The 24,413-nt window shown below is 45.2% G+C and overlaps 1 protein-coding gene across 1 annotated transcript in view; it reads right to left on the minus strand.

Moving 5' to 3' along the window:
* Positions 1-24,413, minus strand: part of ches1 (checkpoint suppressor 1) — a 59,304-nt gene that overhangs the window by 27,631 nt on the left and 7,260 nt on the right. The window contains exon 2 of the mRNA XM_072362428.1: positions 2,809-3,408. Within this exon, the coding sequence (XP_072218529.1) occupies positions 2,809-3,390 (582 nt within the window). The 5' untranslated portion in view covers positions 3,391-3,408. The remainder of the gene's footprint in view (positions 1-2,808; positions 3,409-24,413) is intronic.

Genomic DNA, 24,413 nt, shown 5'->3' on the forward strand with positions numbered 1-24,413 from the left:
CCTCACTCCCCAAAGCGAGCAGTGAGTAAAATATAATGCAGCATAAAGAAACGCATCTTACAACCTGTAATTGCAGGCTGGATTCAAAAGACATAAACAGGTACAGCAAATAAAAGAAGCAAAGGGGGGGTGGGGGTGGGGGGCGTATCGACATGCACGGATTCTCAGTGAAACGCTCAGAAAAGCAGAGTCTGAGTGAAATTACAGAGATCCTGTAATTGCAGCTTCAGATAAAGCGCAGCTCTTGGCAGGTAGAGTAAGAGTCTGCAGAGATGTGCCCTCATTTCCACACCGGCACAGCGCTCGCATGTGCGTGTTCGCTCAGGCGTGCTCGTGAGCGCGTGCGTTTCTGCGCGCTTGTTTGTTTGCATGTCAGACATGACCTGCCTGTGCGTGGTGTGTGCGCGTTTGGAACTGGGCGTGCAGGAAAGGGGGGGCTGGGTTTGAGGGGTTAATGAGCGTGTTGTCTTCAAAACAGAGCGCAGCGACAGCAAGACAAGACAAGCTGTCCTTGCCAAAAACTACCTCTCCACACACACATATATGTGCATATAGCACAAGATGAGGACATATACCCCCCACTTAACACCTCAGCGCCCATCTGAAGCTGACACACACGCACGCCTCAGTCAGTAAAGCCAAATCAGTTTTCCCGTTGCTACAGCAACAGCATACTTTTATGTCAACTGCAACCTTGTTACTATGGAGATATGTATACAAGAGAAACTCTGCGCTGGTGTAGTCAAGGGCCAGATGACAGCATAACGTGAGGGTGTGTACAGAGACACACACACACACTGAGGCAAACACACACCAACGCACCTCATCTTCGCCATCCTCCGTCCATTTTGTTCTGCCCTGCACCGCACACTCACTCCAAGGAGAGAGTTCACATTCTCGCTTCGGCCAGGGAAAGCTTAAAGAGTTTTCTCACATCCTGGGGTATAACCTAAATCAACTGAACACGCACGGCGAGGATTGATGCCCCCCTCCCTTCCTTCCCCACCTCCCCCTGGGCAAGACCAAACCTAAAGTCTGCTGGCATCTGCGTTATTAAATCCTCCAGAATTAATTCAGCACTAATTGAGTGAGGGATTCATCCCCGTGTTTACCCTGAGAAAAATCTGGATGGGAAAGCTGGTATAAAAGGCTGTATCAAGACTTAAATCAAAAGCGAAACGCTCTTCCCACCGGGGAGGCACAGAACGTCGGAGTGAAAGAGAACTATGAAAGCAGAGATCATCAACTATTGATAAGGCCGAATCTGGTACAGCTGTAGACAAAATACAGAATATGTTTGACTTCACGCTGGATATGCCTGAAAAAGCCTGATAACTGTCTGGCTGTGAAAGTTCCAACCACAAATGATAGTGAATAATGGAGCTCGTATTCAGAGCTGTGCAAAAGTCTCGAGCCACTCCTCATTTCTTAAAGACCGCCAGAGACCACGTGACACGCGTTTCATTTTATAGATGAAACATAAATATATTTAGAAAGCAGAAACAGAGTTTGAACAGTTCTAATGAGCGTCAAAATCTGTCTTCAGGAATAATTCTCCAGGCTCCTTGAAGGACATTCCAAAGCGCTTCTTTAAGACCTGTTGCCAGTTCTGATTGTCATTCCCCCTTTTTTTTACTTTTTAGGCCTGCCGCTTCTTCTTTTGTCCCACATTAGTCCGGCTAATAGCTAATAGCTCTTTTGGTAATCACCTTATTGGTGTAACAATAGTATTTTCAGCCTGTTAAACTGTGTTATCTTTGTGTTTGTAGATGTAACAAAAGAAGCAGGAAGAAAGAAGTTTTTGCGGGGGTTTTCTACCCACGCGTCTAGTGGAATGACGTCATTAACGCGCGACACTGCAGCACAGCTTATTTACTCCGTGCTCTGTGACGCTCGGCTATCTGCACACGGACTTTGCTACTGCTAGTTTTGTGCAACATGGCAGAATATTTATCAGATTATGCCGACGTGCCCTACGACCTTACCGTTTTGAGTTAGAGTATACGGATGAGGAGCTCCTGGAAAGGAGAATGCAGAAGCAGAGAGATGAACTGAGCTGTGCTGCAGCGGCGTGCATCGATGACGTCATCCCAGTAGACGCGTGCAGAAAGACCCCGATAAGCCCACCAATAGTGCCCAATAACAACAACTCGTCTTAAAGTTTTGGCTAAATAAAGACAGAGGCTGTATTGTCTATGCTCGTTCACTCCCATTATTATGGCTATAGACGGATCTCGAGTGATCTAAATAGCGTCCGAAGGACGCCGACTTTCACCAAAATGTTATCGGTGAGCATATGAACGTATTTTTTGCCAGAAATTAGGTCCAGGTTTAAAAAAACAAAAAACTTCTCCTTTAAGTAACCTTCAGAAAGCTTAGGGAACCCTAGCTCATGGTCACTTAAAAGATTACAAGAATGCCTGGCCCCTTTTGAGCAAAATATAAAGAAATTAAGTGGGAATCAAGACTTTTCTACAGCACTGTATGTGGCTACACTGATATCTCATAATACAAGCAGGGAAACTATGATTGGTTGAACGGTGACGGGGTTCATAATCAGGGTCTAAACAAATTAATCATTTCTACTTCCAGGAAAAACTGATGAGCACTGATTGTTCCTGGTAAGAATAATCTTAAAACATTGAGGGACATTCCAACAGTACAATACCTTGAACATGCCAAGAGGGAAAAACATTCAATGCAATTTCATGTGGCACTCAAGAACTGATTACTACCCAACGCCAGCTCTAAACAGAAGTACATTCTGAGTGATCCCATATTTCTCTGCAGAGGTGGGGAGATCTTTACCTGGCTGCGATCTTTATCCACCTTCTTGAAGCACTTGTTGAGCGACAGATTGTGGCGCACTGAGTTCTTCCAGCCTGTAGGCGCACTTGCAAAGTAAGGGAAGTGCTCCAGAATCCAGCCATAGATATCTTTCACTGGCAGCCGCTTGTTCGGCGCATCCTCAATGGCCATGAAGATCAGGCAGCTGAAAGAGTACGGAGGTTTCCGGTTGGCCCCCGCCGCCAAGTCGTACGCCGAGTGCGCATCGCCGAGCAGGGGGTCATCCGGGGACGGCGATGAGGAGGAGGGCGAGCGGGGGTGCTGGCTGTCGGGATCCTGCAAAGGGGAGACGCTACGCAACCCGGAGTGGCTGAAGCTGTTGAGGAGGTCGGTGCTCTCGTGGAGCCAAGAGAGGCTGGTGAGCTCCTCGTCCTCGGCTTTGGAGAATGAGGCGGACAGGGAGAGGGAGAGATCGGCCGCCTCGGCCTCGGATGCTGCCGCCGCGGCGTCTCCCTGTCGGTACGGTGGGCTCATGCCCTGCGACGCACTGGCTCCACTACTGGGGCTCTGGGCCTTCTTACTGGGGGGCATGGTGGGTCCCATCCAGCCCAGGACGCACTCCTGAAGAGGGAAGAGAAAGGGTAGAGGTGGCATAGAAAGGAGAGAAAAGGGGAAAAAAAAGTCAGCTTATGAAGCTCATATAAAACCTTCATTTTGGTTAAAGGTCAAAAGTAGGAGGCACCCGACAGGATTTTGACCGCAGTGCATATTAGAGGAAAAAACACATCATCCTCTCCCTCAGGGGCTTTCCATCCAATTCTGACTGGTACGGCAGATTTAGTGCTTCAGTGGTTGAGGAAATCTTGCCTTGTGCAACTACCCTCTAATTACCAGTGCAACAGCAAAGTATTGGCATTACATGGGGTTGCTGTCATAACACATGAAAACTGTTAAAGGTCTAATAGTAGCGAGAACGCAGAAACTCTGCCGGTGATTTAACATCTCGGCAGCAGGAGAAAATTTAATTGTCAAGGGTGGTGCGGATAATTGAGTGCAGTTAAGGAAAAGAAAGAAGGGGAAAAAAAGTCTCGGGATTTGCAACATCAGAAACAGCATCCAATGATTAGACTTAGTTCCACAGCTGGATATCAGTGACCAGACACTGTCGTGATCGGGGAGGGTAATTTAGCAAGAAAAGAAACAAATTAAACTGCGAGTTCAAATCCATCCTCTGTTCCAATCAGACCGCTATCCCGCCAACATAAATGCAATGGCGAGCTCGTTACGTGCAGGCAGAGCGCCATAATTGAAGGGGAACGGGCCTGAGAATCACACCACAATCAGAGGGCTCACTAGCAGGCCTTTGATTGTCCTCTGGCACAGACAGCTGTGGGAAGGACCCGACAGCAGCTACAGCAAAATGTAATCTGCTCCGCTCGCTCTGAGCCCGAGTGCAGACACACATTCCCACCCTCGTGAGGATGCAGACATGCTCTCTCTCACACACAAAAATGAATGAAAACACACTTCTGTACGAACGTACACACACACACACACACACCATAGAGCAGCACCATTAGGACACGGGGATTAAGTCTAGATATGTTCTAACCGGTCTCTGTGTGGCGCGATCGCTCTAATCCAAGGTGATCATCGGCCGATCTGTCCCCTCACTCTGCGTGATTGACTGACAGCTGTCACCCGTGGCAACTCCAGCTCTGGTTTCCATGTCACCATGGCAACAGAGCAAAACAACTCCATCCCCCTCCTCTCCTCTGAGTCTGTCTCTCTTCGACCTATCTGCCTTCCCCCCCCACACTTTTCTGCCAGTGGATATAGCTCTGCTTAGCAGTGTTGATGAGCTGTAGTGGAAGGACTGAGCTAAATTTAGAATTGTGATGTATAGCTGCTGCGCCGCGGCTCCACACATCGCCGGCCAGCCCGCAGTCACCTCGCCGCTCAATCCGGCTGTTCTCGGTGGCGAGCGTCTCTGATCTCCTCTCCTGCTTCCCCTCTTTTCTCTCGCCGTCTGACAGCTCGCGCGCTCATTCAACAAGCTGTACCTGTCGGAGGCGCGGCGTTGGTGCACCAATATTGACATTGAGCGTAATGAATTTGAATTACCCCGGTGACGATGACAAAAAAAAAAAAAAAAAAGCAACAAAAAAAAAAAACATGCTGTGTCTGAAAATAGTGAGCAGATAATCAAAGAGATGGAGAGGATGTTTGACAGGCTTTTCAAGGTGTGTGTGTGTGTGTGTAGTTCTGAAAGACTTGTCACGGTGTGTGTTCGTACACGTGTTTGTCTTGAGGAGGAAGAAAGGACACCGTAGTGACATTGTTCCTGGTAGGAGTCCACCGGAATGCAGAGATGCCTCTGATGCTCTCTTTCTCTCCATCTCCTCTTCCTCCTCCTTGTTATGTTGCCATAGCGGCAAGGGGGCCATGAAACATTACGGCTGACAGTAAAGTCATCTCATTTTACTGTTGCTATGACAACAAACTCCTCACTGTTGGTTGGGGCCACTGCGAGCTGCCGCCCAAGCCTCGTGCCTGAGCGTGCGTGAGTGTATGCGTGGATTTGTGTGTGTGTGTGTGTGTGTGTGTGTGTGTGTGCCACCAAGTCTCCCATGGGCTCTCATAAAGCTTAACACACTTGCTCAGCTCTAAACAAACTTTTCATGCAACTTCTCCTGCGGCCCCTGAGGACCAACAGCTAAAGGACAAAGGCAGATATTGCTCAAGTTCAGACTAAATGATGCTTTCTGTGTGTGTGTGTGTGTGTGTGAGAGTGCGTGTGTGTGTGTGTGTGTGGTTGAAGCATCGTCACACTTGTTTGACAGATGGGACTGTGCTATTCTCTCTGTCTTCCTCATTCTCTGGATTTCCTTTGTGTTTGCATGCTTTGTTTTGATTTGTGTTCTTCTCTGTTTGGCGTGTTAGCTTGTTCACGTGTTTTGCCCCCCACCCCCCCTTTCTGCACTTGCGTGTGTGCGTGCACTGGACTGCCGTCTCACTCTCCGTCCAGCACGTGTGTCTGTTCTCTCTGTGACCCTGGCACCACACTGCTTCTGTTTGCACTCTGCGCCCTGAGAAAACGGACTTCAAAAGACACCATTCATTTAGAATAAATTACTTTCTCCACTGGAAACGCCATTCTTGAACGCCTAGTGGCTGGTGGTACACTTAAGTCAAACTGTTGCTATTATTATGCTGCCGTGAATATACAGTAGACTGGCAGGTAGCAACGGCTCGAAAACTAGTGGAAACTGTGCTCAACATTCAAACTTAACAACTAAAATGGTCCTTTATTCAGAGGGATTACTGCATATGGCAGCAGAAAGTAAATAACTGCAGGATTAACAGGAAATGGACTGATATTATTGAATAAAAAGTGGCAGATATATACTTAGGTCATCTTTCAGGTCCCAAAAAGTCCCCCCCCCCTTTTTTTTCCTTTTCCTTTTTTTCTTCCTACAACCCCAATTCCAAAAAGATGGGAAGCTGCATGAAAACATTAAATGCTGAATGTAAGATATTGCACTGTTTCATGAAGCTGATCTCAGGTCTCAGAAGGACTGGCAGGGGCCCGTGTTTACCTCTGTGTGGCATCCCGTTTGACAACAGTCTGTAAACATCTGGGAACTGAGGAGACCTTTGGGAGAGGAATGCTGCCCCATTTTTGTCTGATATGGGATTCTAGCTGCTCAACAGTCCTGGGTCTTCTTTGTCATTATCAACATTATTATGTTTTCAACTGGTGAAGGGTTTAGACTACAGTCAGGCCCGTCCAGCAGCACTTGGATCTCCTCTGCCACAAAGCCATGCCATTATAATACAAGCAGTATGTAGTAACATTGTCTTGCTGAAATATGCAAGGCCTTCCCTGAAAAAGACATAGTCTGGATAGGAGCTCATGTTTCTCTAAAACTTGAACATAACCCTCAGCAGTGATGGAGCCTTTCCAGATGTGTACACTAACGCACCGCCTCATACCACCAGAGATGCAGGCTGAATGCTTACAACAAGCCAGATAGACCCTCTCCTTTCAGAATTTCAATTCCTCTTTAGCCCAGAAAAGATGGCTGCATTTGTGGACTATGATCATGATGCAATGTTCAAAGTCATTGCAATTTTACACCAAGGAATGTTACCCTAATGTTGCTCCTTGATGTTCAAGCACTTTTTTTTTTTTTTTTGCAGGTTACTGAACCTCTGTCCATCTTTACTTTTGAAAGACTCTACCTCTCTAAGGTGCTCTTTGTATACCCAATCACATCACCGACATGAGGTCAATTAATCCATTGTAGCATGTTCTTCACAGTGTCACTTATTTTTCCAGCCTTGTTGCCCCAATCAAACTTTTTTGAGATCTGCCATGAAATTCGAGATGAGCTCATACGATACAGAAAATAGTAAAATGTCTCACTTTCAACACTTTCTATGATCTACTGTCAGTCACGAATTCGGTAAATGTAAATCACCGTTTGGATTGTGAAATTTGCGAACCACTGCATCCTAACTTTTTTTGGAATTGGGGTCGTGTTGGAGCGATTGTAAATTGGGTTTCATCAGACAAAGCAACCAATCCGTTGAGGTCATGCTTGGCGGTCAGAAAGCAGCGCTCATCCCAGTTTCTTTGGCAGAAACGAGCTCCTAAGAGATGACAATGCCGTTAACTGGATCAACCAGCAAAAAAAAAAAAAAAATAATCGAGGGAAATTGTTTCATATTCAGAAGGGATTGCAGCCTTTTGCCAAAAGCAGAAGAAGATTACAGATCAAGACCAGTAAAAGGGTGGACTGGGGTTCCTCGACTTCCAAAGGCAGCAAACAAAATAATATCGGTATTAAATATCTGCCAACAGCGTAGGTCACTGTGAAAGCTGATTGTTCCCTTCCCTCAGTGGGGACAGTGCTGCTTGTTTTCAGCCATTTGGAACCCAAGCGGGTGAGAGGGAACTTATACCCAGAAAGGAAGTTCATTTTTCTAAACCATCAATGTAATGCTGCTGACCTGCGACCAGCTCCAGCCCTCTGATGTCTTTGCAGCTGGAGGCAGAGGCCAACAGCGTTTCCACGGACAGAGGAGGGTTAATAAACTCCTTGGAGAGTGGATAGGTTGTAAGCCAATTCATGGGCACTAATTGACAGCCTAATCATCTTGCGCCGCATTCAGACTCCCGCAGATACTTGTCTAAATCGCATGCCACATTTACGTAATCCTCGGAAGATCTCCATTCCCCGTTGGCAGCTTTTTCTGTCTGACTTGTAGGCGCTTTCTGAGCTGAAGCCAGGGGAAACATTTCAATAATGTCCTACATTTCACTGTTTTGCACTGGAATCTAATGTGCCATTTGGCAAACTGACTTTCAGCGAAATCCCCAAGTCATCAAATTACAGAACCCCCAAAAACCACATCAGTGCAGAAATATTAAAATAAAACCAAGATTGGGTTATGACATGCTGTCAGCAGCTCATTTATGCTCCGCTCAAGGCCTCTGCAGACTGAAGCGACTATTACAACTTTGTCAGTTTGATTGTAGCTTTTGACATATGTTGCATGTCACATCCTCCTGCTCCATGCTTTCCTGTCAGTCTTCACTATACAGTGCAATAAACCCAGTGCCACGAAAATAATCCCCCTACCCCAGAATAGAGTAGTAATAGTAGTATAGGAGATAACAGCAAAGAATGGAATAGTGGCTGGTAGGAGTTATTACTTGCAGAGGGGTGAGCTGAACCTTGTGGCTCCTCTGGCCACAGTGATAAAGCAGAGAGTCAGATGCACCGAGGCAAAACTAATCTGGAGTTTTGATGACAAAAGGACGACCTTTATCCTTCCTTCACAAAGGCCGAATGGATGGAAGGGGAGAGGAAGACCAACAGAGAGAAGGAGAAAATGAGAAGTCTCCAAGAGACTGGAAAATAATAACTTGTGCCACATATATGTCAACATTGGTTGAAGGAAGCCTTGCAATGTTCTCCATTTCCAAGCCATGAAATCACTTCCTCTTCCATCTCTACGTCCTGCCTTTCCCCGACGACAAATATCAGGGTTCCAGAGGGCTTAAAGGAAGCAGAGCAACACCAATCAGATCCTATAAGGTCTGACTGTGTCTTCTTTTTATGTTGTCCACGCCAGCAGAGAATTATGGAATAGAAGTCAGGGGTCAGGGTGTCCCCGAGGACTGCGGCTGACCCTTCTGTAAGGGCTGTGCTCTCTGCTGACTGCCAGCTAAAAACAGTTGCACACACATAAATCCGAGTATGTTCGGAGAATGGAAGCTCTCTATGTGATCACAGGGAGACACGATCAAATACAATATATCTGAGATTTGGAGATTGATCAAATTTCCACATAGCGGTCCAGGTGAAGGCTATGTCGTGGAAATTTACAATTCATTTACATTGGCACAGCATTTTTTCAACCTAAGAGCCTCCATGTTGGACTGGTAATGCGCAGCTACTACACAAGCTAACACTGACCTGTAGGCTACACAATTCCTGCGCTGCACAGATGTTATTCAGTCGAGAAATGATGTAAAGTAAAACAGTGAAAAAAATCCCCAATATGTAGCGCTTGCTCACACCAGGACAAGTTTATGGGGTTCGAGTTATTTTAGATCTATTTTAGATATTCTCCCGTCTCCGTTTTGAGTAGCTGTTAGCCTCGTTAGCTCGTTTGCTCCCCTCCCTGCTTCATTAAATTGAGAGCACTCTGTCCGCTGTCAACTTGAGGTAAGTGCTCATAAGTACTAAAATGAGGTTTACATTACACTAGAGAAAACACTAGAAGAAATGACTGTTAGTTTGACAAAAAAATTTATATTTAAAAGACACGTAAACATGCTAGTCCGACTGAAACTGTACAAAAGCATTGCTCAAAAACCTGGGCTAACACAACCAGAGAATGCAGTTGGGGATGAATTACTTCTGTGTGTATATGCTCATCAGAACCCTGATCCGATACTTCAGAACAGATAGGCCCATGACTACATAATAAATGGACAACTCATTTACACAGCAGTGATTAGAGGCTAATTATTCCCGCTTTTTTGTATCATACAGTCAAAAGAACTAAATTTGGCATAGCTGTAATCTATATAAAATTAGAAACTTCATTGTTGCAGCCTAATCTAAAATAGGTCATGGTTCTTGTTTTGCATACTCAATATTGCAAGTCTGAGTTCAGAGCGTGCTCTGCCAGAGGATTTAACAGTATTTCTTCTGTCTACTGGCAAACCAACTAAGCAGATAATAAGCTCATGATATACAGTATAGTTAGGGGAACTGAGCCCCAGAACTTTCAACTTGAAAAATGATAGCACAAAGCACACGAGAGGGACCGCTGCTTATGGTGAAAGAACAACTCTGTGCAGCTTTACCAATAGAAAGCCCAGAAAGGACGGGTACAGTGAAAAAAACAAACAAATCCCTGAATATTTCCAGTGAATAATGCAAGACAACACACACGCAGCCTCTTTGGTCCAAAGCAAACAGACATTTACATCAAGCACACGGGCTAAGTTTGGTATGATGCATTAGTAGCCAGTGATCATGAAGAAATCATGCTCACTCCCTCTCTCTGTGGGTTTAGAACAATTCGACGGATGTACACACACACACACACACAAAAGCAAAGTGAGGTTGCAAACCTGGACAGTTGAAGGTGACGTGTGTGTGTGTGTGTGTGTGTGTGTTGGCAGCCTGCAGGTCTTTTTTGGTCGTGCGAGGCTTGAGTGTGTGTCTCTGTGTTGGACTGAGTGCAACAGTCAGGTCAAGCTCAAAAAAGCTCAGGCCCAAGGCTCCACTCCACGGTTTACCACCACGACACACCACAGGCCTACATGCAGTCACAAGCTTATGCACGGTCCCACATATCTCACGCAACAATTTTAAAAGTGCACGGAATCTCTACTTGAATCTTTTGCCGTTCTTTCCGCGCTCCTTTCTCAGCAAAGAGCGACTTGTGTTTGAAACAGAGGGCACATCAAAGCCCTGATCATTGCTTAAGTTGCCAGTGAAAATGACAAATGTAGCCAAAAAAAGGGACTCTTGGTCGTTGATTAGTTGATGTGCACATGAAAGACAACGTGTTCTTGGCTAAAGATCATTTGTTACGAGAAAGAAAGACGGCTCTCTGAACCCACTCAACAAAACAACGTGTGTGTGTGTGTGTGTGCAATTTTTTTCTTAATCTCTTAATTCGCCCTCTCAACAGGTCTTCTGCTTTAAAAATGGAAATGTTTCCCTCTTTCCCTCCTGCTTTTTTGAGACATGTCATTCCTTTCAAATATTACAACCCATGGGTTGTAAAAGTAGGTTGATTTAAAAAAAAAGAAAAATGCATCAACTTTTTAGTGTTCGGATATCAAGCTGCACCTTCCTGAGAGTTCCACTGCTATGATACAGTCCGATTCAAGCCAATTAGAGTTTGATTCATTGTAATCATAATCCAAACCAATTCAAAAAACTATTTCCGAGCTAGGGAAACCGACAGATTGCACCGAAACTTCTCTTCGGCCTAATCGCCCGACCTGAGCGTGCATGAGGCGACTGTGGGGAGAAAAAACTCCCTTTCACCAGGAGGAAACCTCTGAGAGAACCACATTCAGGAAGGGAGGCCATCTGCCTCGTCCAGTCAGGGTGCGAGAGGACAGAAAGGCAATATAACAATATCAGACCGCATTTACCATCTAAAAGTCAACACGAGATCCTCTGTTCATAAACAGACCGTAACAGTAGAGGCTGAGTTTGTTTTTTAACCTTCTGGAAGAGCCAGCTTAGTTTTCTCCCCGTCTTTATGTCACCTCCCAGCTTTAGTGGCATACAGGTCGAAAACATCCATCTGAGAGTGATAATCTACCAATTTCTCCTGGAATTAAAAGCAAAGAGGCGCATTCATCGCAACGTAAAACTACAACCGTTTACATTTGATAAAATGTGAAGAACGGCACTAATTATCACGGCTATGAAAGGTACCACAAACTATTTCAGTGTTGTCACTTTTCCCTCCTCTGCGCCGCCGGAGCTCCCCTCCTTCGCCCGGTCCTTCCCTCACTCCCTCTAAGGCCTCCCTGTCTTTTCTCTTTGACAGTGAGCAGGTCCCTGTTGGTGCTCTGTGCTCTTTTACAATATTGTGGGAAAGGAGAGACAGAACGAGAGAGGAGGAGCGGGAGGGGGGTGGAAGAAAGAGAAAGGGAGTCTGCCAGAAACACTGTGCGATGTATCAAAGCAGGCAGTGCACAGCCGACAAGGCTTTTGATAGCGGGCAGGGAAGGGCGCGGGTCACAAAAGAGCAAGGAGAAAGTCTCAGTGAACGGCTTAAAGAGGGGAGCGTGATCTATCAGGATCCCCACACCGAGGGGAGAGTGGGGGAAATGATGCTTTGAGCTAGTGAGGGTGTTTCAGCTGTATGTCCTGGGGTCAAAAAAAAAAAGAGAAAAGAAATTTTAAAAAGTAAAGCTCCCTCTCTATGTCTGCCCGTCTCTGCTGCCTCTTCACCCCCCGGCTTTTCCACTTATCTTTAACAAACAGCAGCTCAGGCTCTCAGCCACTGGTCGGCAGTTTGTCCCGACAGCAAAAAAAAACCATGGCAACAACAGCTGGAAGAGCGTGTCCAGTTCCAAAGGTCCGCCCTCTCCGGTCTCTCCCAGCTGCTGCTGCTCTTTGGCCAAAACAGCTCAAATTCAGAGACTGAAGTTTGCAATCAGTAAAACTGATTGACCCATCATTGATTAAGAAACTCATGACTTAAGAGACTGTGAGATCACCGCCGGCTGATGAAGAAGAGGGGGGGAAAGTGTTCTGGTTGAGAAGAGAAAGAAGTGAAAAGACGAGGACAAGCGGGTGAGGCAGCAGTCTGTCAGGAGCCTGTACAGCCCTCTCCGGCCTGCCTTTGCTGACGATACGCACTGAGCTTCTGCTGATGATACAACTCTGCTTACATCCTTCACTCCTCCCTCCCACTCCGACAAGCTGTTTTTAACACTGCACAAGATACCTTATGTCAACTAAAAACGTGTTCCGAATGCTGACAAAACTAGATTCAAACGGTCCACAAACAGGCCAAATAAAGAAGTTGAAATGAGGTCACACACTTCCATGGAACTTGGATGTAAATATCTTTCTGTTCTTCTTTTTTTTGTGTGGGATGGAGCATGCTGATCCTTGCTTTGAAAATACTTTATTTCCTTAATTAGTAGTTAGTTGCTGTTTGAGCAATTCCGGCTCCATATGAACTAATGCTCCTTTAGAAAGAGGAATGCAATCCTTCACAGGCTTTTTTCTTTCTTTTTTTACAGCGCCATAATCTAATCATTATTACTTTTTACATTACTGAACCAAAGTAAGTCCAGAGCACACAGGATCAATAAATGTCAAGTACTGGAAAAATTGTTCCTGTCAGTTTCTATACTGTTGGTCGAGTATGGTTTGGTTTCAAGCTGAACTTTCTACAAAAAGGTTTACCTGAAGTACCCGCCGTCATTACTCATGTGATCGCTCTAAACTTGACACCGATTGGCTCGGAGACAAACGCACGTCTGCCTCAACAGCCTTTTTGGCCCGTCAGAGTCTGAATGGATGAAGAAAAATGAATGGACAGTGCTATGCTCAAGACTAGTCTGCATTTTCAGGGCCGTCATTGAAAAGCGAGGAGGGAATGGTGCCGTTATCAAAACCGCCAGCAGGCTTTGGAAACTCAGTTTAGGGAAAGGTGGTTAAGTTTTTTTCTGAAAACCTGCTGTAAAGCCTTGGAATGGTTCCAAAGTCTAGACCGTATCAGTCCATATTTCAGATTTTTGGTTTGGACTGTGGTCCACGAGACGTTTCACACCTGTAATTCCAGTCCAAAGCAGACTGCAAAAGTTTAAAAGTCTGGACCAAACGGGATGGATGTGAAAGCTCCCTAGATCTGCGATACAGGCAACTTTGAAATAAGCTCGTTCAAATGAGCGGCAGCTCTATTTTTCCGTGAATTTTTAAATGAGCAAAGCTGTTCGAAACTGATGACCCAAAGTGAGTTCTCTCTCCCGTCCCATTGAACCACATTCTTCTCCACAGGGAATGCGCCGTGCTGAGTTTGTGGGTGCGCATCCTGGTGGAAAACAGCTATGAAGCAGATTCTTGCAGTATTTCTGCAGTAGTCAAAGGCTTAACTACCACGTATCTATGTACCACTAATTAGGTATACATTAGGATATTACAGACACGTGTAATTGTACATGTGTAGACCGGCATGGCAACACTTCCACAGCAGACAACAGGACAGAAACTGACAAAAAAGGGCACAGTGGTGAGGAGCTGGTGAGGCCCGCTAGCTTAATCTGAAGGATACGGAAACAGACAACTGCACAGGAGAAAGCCCACAGAAAACGAAAACACCTTTGTACAAGTCAAACTTTTGTTTTGGCCTTGGCGCGGACAGCTGCACGTTTAATGACTGTCTAGGCTGGTGAAAGCTGAGATGGTTGAGGTTAAGAGTGCACTTAACAATGTCAGAAAAAGCTCATTTTCCAGTTAAGTAATGGAGTTTGATCATCCCTTAACTACAAACCAAATATCGTGGGTTTTTTAAACCTTTTAAACAGTCAGGATGAAGTTCAGTACACAGGATACATTAGACTGACTTTGGTGTTCCTCTGACCTCTTTAGCAGGTCCAAGTTTTGTCATATATTAGGTGGAATTTCTATTAAAACGTCCATTTTTATGGACTGGCACAAAAAGGACATTAATGATACACTATCCTCTTACTTCACCTCTCGCCACCATGATGAGATTTTCATTTGTGGTTTCAGATGGGCTCTTTCAGCACCTGCAGGAAGGGTTGCCTTGAAATTCAGTCCAGTCAATCATGCCCATGCCAGGACGCCTGCGAAACTTAACGAAATTCTCAGTTACAGGTCTGAGAAGACAACCGAGGAAAGGCTTTGTGCATCCCAATAAAACAACTAGGGATGAAGAAAGTTTGAGAGTAAAAAAGAAAAAAAAAAACTTCTGGGGACGCTCACTGTGATGGATTGCCTTTCTAAAGCAAGCTAAAAATCTTTCCAGTTTAATTTTGGAGCTGTATAAGACGGCTGGAAAAAAAAAATGGCTGTCTGGGATGTAGGAAAAACTTGTGCAAGGGAAGAAGTGGATTTAAATGCACAAATGGTTCGGTCCTTTTAAAGTTGAATTTGGGTCATGGGTGGGTTTTTTTCCGGCTGAGAGAGAAAAGTTTATGCTATTTCCATGCAAATAACTGATTAAACTGTTTTATATTCACTTCACTTCATCACTAAAGTCATTCAGGCTGCTCCTACATGAAAAGAAACCCAACGGTTTCTGTCACTGTCGCAGCGAGATGCTACCTTACTGCCTTTCTTTTAATGTTTTCTCTTTATACAGAAATACAAGGCTACACTAGAGCAGACGATTTCTCAAATGTCTTTAATCAGTCAAAATGGAAATGATTTGAAATTGTTATGAATCATCTTCCATCATCTTGGAACCAGATTGAAATTATTCAAAGCTGAAGAATCTCCTGGTGAGTTTGAACGGTTAATGGGGTCGGTAGATTCAATAAGGAGCCGTCTCCCCTCTGTTTGGTCAAGATTTAAATAGGTTTGGCAGTAAGCCTGCTCGTTTGATGCCCGAGTGTTGCCTTTTTGGACCGCCTACAATCCAGTCTCTGGGCTATGATGGCATGCTGCTTTCGTGTGTTTCTCCGTCTGAGGCTTTGTTTGTCTGGTTGCTGAATGCTGATTGGCTTCCTTCTCAGGAGGAGACTTTTAATCAGTAAGGTTTCCCAGTTTAAACAAAGGTTAATAACATTTTGACAAAAGCTGGCCCTCACATCGACCCTTAACGACTTCACTGTCCACAGTCGGTTTCAATTATTTTTACGAAATAAAAAAAGGTGCGACTCCTTGCTTCAACTCGCCTCCTCTTTGTTGTACTTCCTAATCAGCCGATCTTGAGAGTGACGATGGACAAAAAAAGGGAGGATGACCGTGAGCGCTAATGACAGGAGTGGACAAGAAAGAAAGAGTGAGGGAGAGTAAAATGGAGAGCGTGGTTATATCTTAGGGTCATTAGCAGCGATTCAAAGTCACCCCTTCTTTCAGCGTATGCTGTTTGACAGGTCCTGCCAACGGAATTAGGGATGAGGAATGATGGTGCTGTGATTAGATGTTTAACTCAGTGGAAAGACAGGGCTTGATGCATGGTTACGCCACGCTCACATGTGGCAAGAAAAGGATCACCAAGAGATGTGATAACCACAGTTTTGAGATGTGGCCAATTATTGACTGGATAGACACTTTATTTCAGTGTGCTGATCTGAACTAAGTCTGCTTGATAAACTCCACAGGCTCCCCCGACTCCCCCGATGAGCGAACTGAATTCCCAAATTACCAGGCTTAAGATAACATACCTGGCTAAATTGGCGCTCTTTATAAGTCTCCAATCTCTTTGTAGATATTCATCAAAGGCTGTTTCACTCCTGATGTGGAGAACACAGGAGAAAGGAAACAGGGGAACAGCACACAATGTGGTTCATATTAAGGCCTCTGATCTTCTATCTCAAACCCTCGTTTTCCGCTACATTCCTTTAGCCAGGGGTGATGCGTGGGAGAAGAAGGAGGGGCTGGCATTCTCAGCCACCGCAAAATATGTAATGATGCCACCTTGTTAGTTGGAGATTTAAAGAGGAATGCGATTGGAGGCTTGTACTTTATCTCCTCTCTACTTCCTAAGCCTTGAGCTCCGTGCAACAACTATATATCCTTGTAGCTTTCTGTGCATTACTTCAGGAAGGTACTTCAATCCCTCTGTTGTATTTACAGCTTTTTCTTTCATTCCTCCATGGCATCAACTGTGGACTAAATCCCAAGTTTCCTTCTGCCCCCTGCCAAATGAATGCCAGTGATTGCAGCGTTGATTGGAGACACAAACACACACAACATATCTAATCATTCCTCAAAGACACTTGTTCTTGTACAATCAGTTCAATAACCAGTGAGTAGCTTCACCGTAGCTTTGCTCATCTCTTCCCTACAGTCTATGACCATAAACATGGCTCCTACCAACCAGGTTTTCATTCACTAAAGCCGCAAAAATGTAATCAATAAGACGTTTCCACTGACGAGACTGAAGTAAGTTAGCTGGCGCGGCGTAACCAGAGGGCGGAGGCATAGGCCACGTAGCCGTTACTGCCACCGCAACAATAGAAGAAGTGGTTGCTCTAACAGGAAACTAACATCCAGGAGGAAAAAACACTGCTGTGGACACTCACAAGAGGGAAAAGGGAGAGAGGTCCTCTTGAGGAATTACTTTCATCTCCACGAACATCTGGGATACTATATCAAACCTGGTCTGTCATGTGAACTTCCCAGCTCAGACTGGAAACAGCTGGCGAGTGCGCCATTTCAATCTGTGCCAGGTCAGACGCAATTAGCAAAACACTTTCAATAGCCCCTAATGTCTTATTCAAAAGAAGTAAAAAACACCTGAAGTTAGCTTTTTCTCAATGGTGGAAAAATTATTTTTCACCGTTTACATTCACCTTTTCTCTTTCTGGTAGCAAATCAAAAAACGACAATGGAAACCCAGCTTTAGCTTTTGGAAATGCTACATTGTTTCACGCAGTAATGTTGCCTGCGTGAGCGTGGGTTAAGCCGAGATGTTACACATCAGCATGACGTCCAAACATCAAATTCATTCATTCATCCAACTATCCGTTTGTCTCCTTTTCCGTTCTGAATTAGGGTGTTGAAGATAGTTTTTATAATTAGAATTAGAAGCTGACCTATTGACATTTTTGGGAGGTGTGAATGTCATCATCTTACCGTATACATTTGTGTACATATCCATCATATCATAATTAACATGTTATGTGAGGTTATAGTTACTGTGACCTTTTTGCAACCAAATCTCATGGTACAAGTGAACATTTGGACCACATTTGAAGAAAGTTCCACCCATGCCTTCAAGCAAATAGAACGGACAGACGGACAACCAGCACACTGGCGTAACACCATGTTATTTGTGTATTAGCAGCAGCGATGGTTGCCCAGCTGGAGAAAATGTTCCCAGGGAGATTCATTCTTTTAGTTTAACGGCTGTTTGCGGGCGAGTCAAAAAGTTAATTTCAGTCAGTGCTCCCGAGAATTGCCACAGCATACAGCAAAAAGCTCGGCAGGCAAATAAAAACCACGCTCTCCAGTGTTTTCCTCCTAATGAAGTTCTTGAAAGGGCAGAAAAAACCTGTGAAACTGTATCAGACACCGCCGCTCTCCAGTGGACCCTGCGTTAATTGAATTGCTTTAGATTTGCTTAAAGCTATTCATGTAAAAGAAAAGTAGACCCTTCAACAAGTGGAGCAAAACAATATATGGTTGAAATTTTGCTGGATAACTTGCACGACTTATCATTTCACATGGAAGTAGTTCTACTGGGGCTACAAAGGACATGGAACACTTCAAAGAGACAGCCAAGAAGGAAAAAAGCAACATGTGCTTCTCAAAGCGAGGGAGGGATCCTTAACGGTTACTGGCCATGTTAAAAAAACATGTTCTGAAATCAAGGATCCTTTAGACTTTGACTTTTGATCAAACATCCTCGGTGTTTTCAAAGCACCCACAATCCTTTGCGCCTGTCAAAGACGGTGCTGACGGGAAGGTGGCGCGTGGTCTGTTTGCTTTCAGCGTATTTGTTGTCACGGTAACGTTGTAGGCATTGTAATGTGCGCCATCAAAGGACAGTCAATCATAAATTACCACTCCAGCGATGTTGGTTTTCCAGCTGATGTGTGTATAAGGTGTAACTGACGCTGGAACCATTACTGTGACCTTAATGAGCATTTTCTGAGAAAGTCAGCATCACTGTCTTTCACAAGCGCCACCAAATAAGTCGTATTCTCAGGTGGCAGAAAAAGTGGGGAACTTGGGCATCGGCAGGCATTATGGGAAATGAAGTGAATTGACACCAATTGAAGGTGGCAAAAGAGGCCAAAGGAAGGTTGATGCAGCAACAAGGCAAATGACAAGTGACATCCCAGCCTGATGATTTACAGCAGTGTAGGAGCAGCTAAGGGTGGAATGTTCCTCTGAGGCAGGGCGTTCCACTGTTATACCAAACTCCGCTTGCACACACACACAAAAGCGCACATTCCAGCGCGCACCCACACACGAGTGCACAACAGAGAGGATAAAACCATGAAAATTTGCGTTCATTTAAGCATACATGCATTTGCCCTCTCTTCCTCCCCTTCTTCCCTCTTTTACAGCGGTTTCCTGTGCACACTGTCTACCTCTCATGGTGCATTCAGAGCATGAACACCCGGAGTCAGCAAGTCTGGACACAGCTGCTAAATATTCAGCTCTGCATTCCCTCTTGCTCTTTTACTTTCTCTCGCGTTGTCTGTCCTCCCCCACCTTAAACTCCCCTCATTTCCCCCTCCCTCGCTCCGGTCTTACCCTACTTCTAGCTATCTTCCTCCCCTCCATGGAACTCTCCCTACAGCGGTGCCACCACCGCTGCCTCCACTCTCTTTTCTCCACTTTCATTAAGGGGCTCTCCTCTGATAGCCCTTCATATAACACTTAATCTTCATAACAATAAGAGCACTCGCTCTGCGACGAATCACCTCAAGGGGCCAGTCCTAAAGATCCTCCGCTAAATGATGTCATTATCTGCGAGGGCTGCCGATTGGCTCAAGCACAGCGGCAGATCCCGCCCCAGGTGTTTGACGGAGGGCTCAGCGGGAGCATGCAGGTCGGACAGGCCAAGGGCATACCTCTTATGGAGAGGAGCTGAGAAATCACACATGCGCAAGTTTGCGTGAGCAGAGACACGGAGCCTCTTGCTGGGAAGCAGAAGACGGGGCCTGTTTGGTTTTTGCAGTCAAAAGAGAGATGAATAAGACTATTGAACAAAGGGGAGGGAGGTTTGAATAACAGTATTTTACATGAATGGATCTTGAGGGAAATGACTGCTCCACAGCTCTCTCAGCTCTCTATTTTCGGCTATGATTTGACAACAGGGTTGAGAGTGAGTGTGTGTGTGTGAGTGTGTGTCTGTGCTTTGGGAACACTTTTGGATGATTGAGTCTATGCCGTTATCACGCCATGGAGGTGTCAGTGTGCCATATTATGTTGTTGTGGGCGTGTGCTTAGATGAACAGTGACGGCGGCTTCTCGCGAACATGACACGCACAAACAAATCCGCACACACGCTCGTTCAAACCTGAAATCACAGCTGTTCTCAGTTGCTATGCAGCAGTCGCACCATCAGCTCGGATAACCCCCCCCACACACACACACACACACACACAAATGCACAGGCGCACATACGAGAATGAGACGAGGACGGTAACGACGGGCTTGGCAGGGTCGGAAGGTCACAGGGGTATTGTGACAAAGTTGCCTAGCAACCAACACGGGGCACATATCATTTCCAGTGCGAGCTCCTGCGTGGCCCTGACCAGATCCGAAGGTAGTTATGATGCATGTTGACAGATGATGATTGTTTTGCACCTGGCTCTCCATGCAGGAATGTGTCAAAGGTCCCGGCGCTTCAGAAGAGACCGCAAGAAAACCTCGGTTAAACTAAAGAGCCGCGCACAAGCTCGCTTGTCTGCAGTGATGACAACACGGAGCAGTGCTGAAAGCAGTTCAAAGCACTGGAAACGCATTAAAAGGCTCATTTTCCTTCCTCTTCCAGCACGAAGCCCATTTCATGAAAAGTTAGGAAATGCTCTAAAATGCAACCAAAACGCAAAATATGTCATTTCTGTCACTCGATTCTAAGCTTCACATAAAAGAAAGAAATCAAAGTCAATTATTTTCAGTGTTCAATGATCGAGTTCATTGTATTTGGAAAATGTCAACAATTAAAATAAATTGGACAAGCAGCATCACGTTGAAAAGATTTCAGCTGCACAGTCTGTTGCTGTTGTCTAATTGTCTTCCTTGCAGTGTGCCACTTATTTTCAACAGACCACACACACTCTCTGCGTCTCTCCAAAATCCCAACATATGCCTTTGCATCAGTGGCAGCATCACACATACGTCAGGCATACGAGCTATTGACACTCTTCCGTTATCTTTGGATCCCGACATTGTGGTTTTCCCAAAAAGCAGCTGAAATGTGGACTCATCTGACCACCGAACACGGGTCCATTTTCAATATCTAATCCAAGATGAGCGCCCGCCCAGAGAGCTCAGTTGATATAAAGCTTCCTCGTGGCGTGAGACAGTTTCAGGTTGCATTTCTGGATGCGGCGGCAGACTGCGTTGAGCGAAAACGCTTTTCTAAGGTCCGTCTGGTGATGCTGACCACGGTGACGCGGCGCTTTCTCGTGCAGTACCATGCAGATCCTGCCCATCCAACAGTGGTTTCCCTCCTTGACCTTCACACGCTGACATCTCTCCAGACTCCCTGAATCTTCACAATGTTTTTACGCAGTCTTGCACTGAGACATATTTTCTGGTACTTATCTCTAGGATTCTCTGACAGAGTTTGACACAAAGTAGTGAGTCACTTGAGGCAAAGGCTTTGGCGGAAACTCCTTTTATACCCAATCGTGACACCCTAGCCTCTCACGAAGGAATCTGCTGATTGAAGACTCTTCCAGAATACTGTTACTGGTGTTTTCTTTCTTTACTTCTCTCCAGACTTTTTTTGCAGTGGGTTCTAATACTTTAATTTGTTTCACTTTACTCAGTTATTGGGTGAAGACACTCATTTCTTTTTTGTTTGTCTTTTGAATAAAGGTTTAAACAAATGAATAAGTTAAAGATTTAAGTTTCTGTTGCATTTAGAGCATTTCCCAACTTATACGTAGTATTCTGCACTTGCTGGTTGGATGAATGGGATATTGAGAGCAAGCAACCGATTTTCAGGATAAATAAAGTCCATTTGGGCTTTCACAAAAGTCAAATACAAAACACAATAAATACAGTAACAGGAAAGTCAGCTTGACTATCATTTTTAAAAAAGTGTTTCACAAGGACTTCACATTCTGTGCTGAATTCATAGTTTATCACCAGAAAAAGAAAAAAAAAACAACGTGTACCTGTGTAGAAACTGAATTATGGAGCGTTTCAAGGTAGAAGAAAACCTGTCCAGTCAGCCCGAAGGGTAAAATTATCCAGAATGCCAAAATTAAACTGTAGTGTCAGAGAATGAACACTAAAATGAAAATCCTACTGTGAGGACAATGTTCTCATGCAGAGATGGCAGCATTATTATGTCACTTAATCTTATCTGAAGCGTCTCGTCTCAGGCTCTGAGACCACAACCTTTTGACATAACGCCAGACCTTACGAATATCCTTCAGGCGGCATTACAGGAAGTGGAAAAACTTTCCACATTGGAGGCGACTCCTACTAAAAGACGTAAGTTGGCGCATCTCGCCTTCTGCTCCCTTCAATCACAGCGTCAAAAGCAACTGACTAAAATGCTGCATTTGAGCTGCCAGAGCAGCTCTGACCCTTTGGATATCAACTGTCAATTCCAACTCATCGCATCACTAAGCCTTGGTCAGGATCCCTGAGTTACAAAGTGTTTGGAGTAACCTGACCAAGGCCACCGGAGTCCTCTGACGGGACTTTTAATGTCCATTGTTGTTGAGGTGCCAAAGTTGCTCGGTTAGGCTTTGTAAAAATATCGTGGCATGTGATTGAAATACGCACTTCATGGCAGTGGTTACCGTGGCAACGCGTCCCGTGACAATTACATCACCAACAGGAAGGTGAATGATATGTCTGAAAATAAGAATATGTCAGTGGTTTTAATTCAGAGGATTCGGTCCTAATAAAACTTAAAGAAGGGTTCTGCGAGCATTAAAGCCGTCATAACAATCAGTGAAATCCATCAGAAAATGCCTCCGCCTTTACTTCACTGCCCTCCTTCAGCGAGTGATGTCACACGTGGGCCCGTCTGAATCCGCCGTCTGCTTTCCACTGCGTGCAGCCGAACAAAGCCCAGATGGCAGAGGAACTTATCTTTGAAAGGAAACTGCACGGTGTTGTGGAATAATTTGGAGAACTGTCACAGAGAGCGAATCCTATCTTAGAGAACGCCAGTCACACACACACACACACACACACAAACAGGGACTTTGGTGTTTACATCATATGGGAAGGTATTTTTTCCCCTCACAGTGCCAGGGAACAGGCCCACGCACGGACACACAGACGCTGACTAAGCCCAAGACTTCTTTGGGGTGGGTGGGGGAGGGACGCCGGTGAGGGGGTGGGGGACTGTATGATGTTTGTTGGTGCGTATGTCTATAATTACTGTACTGTAGTTGTCTACTTGGTTGTCTTACTGAAGCGAACATCATTTGAACTGCACTCTGTTTGAGCTGTTATGGCCTAAAGTGTGTGTGCAGATTTCATGTTTGCATGTACTCAGTGTTTGTGCAGCGGAATCAAACAGTCCTGTTTAGTGTTGAGCGCTTGTACGGTTAGTGGAATGTGCAGCTCTCTGTTTGTGGTTTGGCCTTAGCGTTGCCGAGCTAATGCTAATCACTTTATTAGGAAAATCTGCATATTTTGTGTTTGCACGTGCGTTATTTGAACCGTTTGTGTGTGTGTGTGTGTGTGTGTGTGTGTTGCTCCCCAGTTCATAAACTCTTAAGTCATCGTGTGGCGTGATTTCCCAATGGTTTGAGGTTTGAGGTTGGAGAGAGAACGAGTGGAAGAAGACAGCAGAAACACAAACGTCTGTTTGTGTGTGTGTTCATGTCCGTTAAAAGCTCCCCGTCTTCTCATCCAGTTGTTGGATGGCAGATGTTCAGAGCTTCAATCACAACACTCGGGGAGCACAACAGACAGCTTATTCAGCCCCAAAACGCAAACCGTACAGTCTTCCTCTGTGCCGAAAAACCCGTAGCTCAAAGAGCGAGCTAAAAACAGACATTTCTGTGGAGCGACCAACTTAAATGAGTCTCATTCCTCCATGACGACGCCGTTTCTTTGGCTAAAATAAGAACTGGCACGTACAGTAACGGTGGAGACGACCCAGCTTCATCGCTCTCCCCCTTCAGTCAATGCCTGCCTGCGATTGTTGGTGAGTTTCAGGGAGAGAATCAACAGAGGTCAGACAGTTGCAGATGGAGGGCAACAAGGCGATGGAGTTACCGGTGATGAGAACCAGGCAAATCCATTTCAAATAGAACCCTCTCTCAAGTGCTTGTAACAGGCTTAAACAGTGTGTGTGTGTGTGTGTGTGTGTGTGTGTGACATCTTTAAATGCCTCGCGTTGCTATGAATAAACAGTTGTGAAACAGAAAATAGACCCTCTTCTAATTTTACGCTTATTTGTATCAGGACATGATAAAAATCATTTGGTTCGAACCAGGTTGAAATGAGGTGAATACAACAGACAAAGAACAATGTGTCACATGTTACACCGTGAACTCATCTGTTGAGCAAAAAATGAAGCCAAACTGGGGAAGCAGTGTGTGACAAACTAAGAACCTTCAGCAGCAGTAGCTTAAGCATTTTCTGTGCGATTTCATCAGTCTCGCGCATCACTGTGGGGGGGATTTTGGTCCAGTCTTCTTTACAAAGTTGCTTCAATTCATTGGGTTTTGTGGACATTCATAATGCGCACGTCCCTTCAGGTCTCCC

The sequence above is a fragment of the Leuresthes tenuis genome, unplaced genomic scaffold (assembly GCF_036924035.1).
Source record: "Leuresthes tenuis unplaced genomic scaffold, fLeuTen1.0.hap1 SCAF_13, whole genome shotgun sequence".
Taxonomy (NCBI): Eukaryota; Metazoa; Chordata; class Actinopteri; order Atheriniformes; family Atherinopsidae; genus Leuresthes; species Leuresthes tenuis.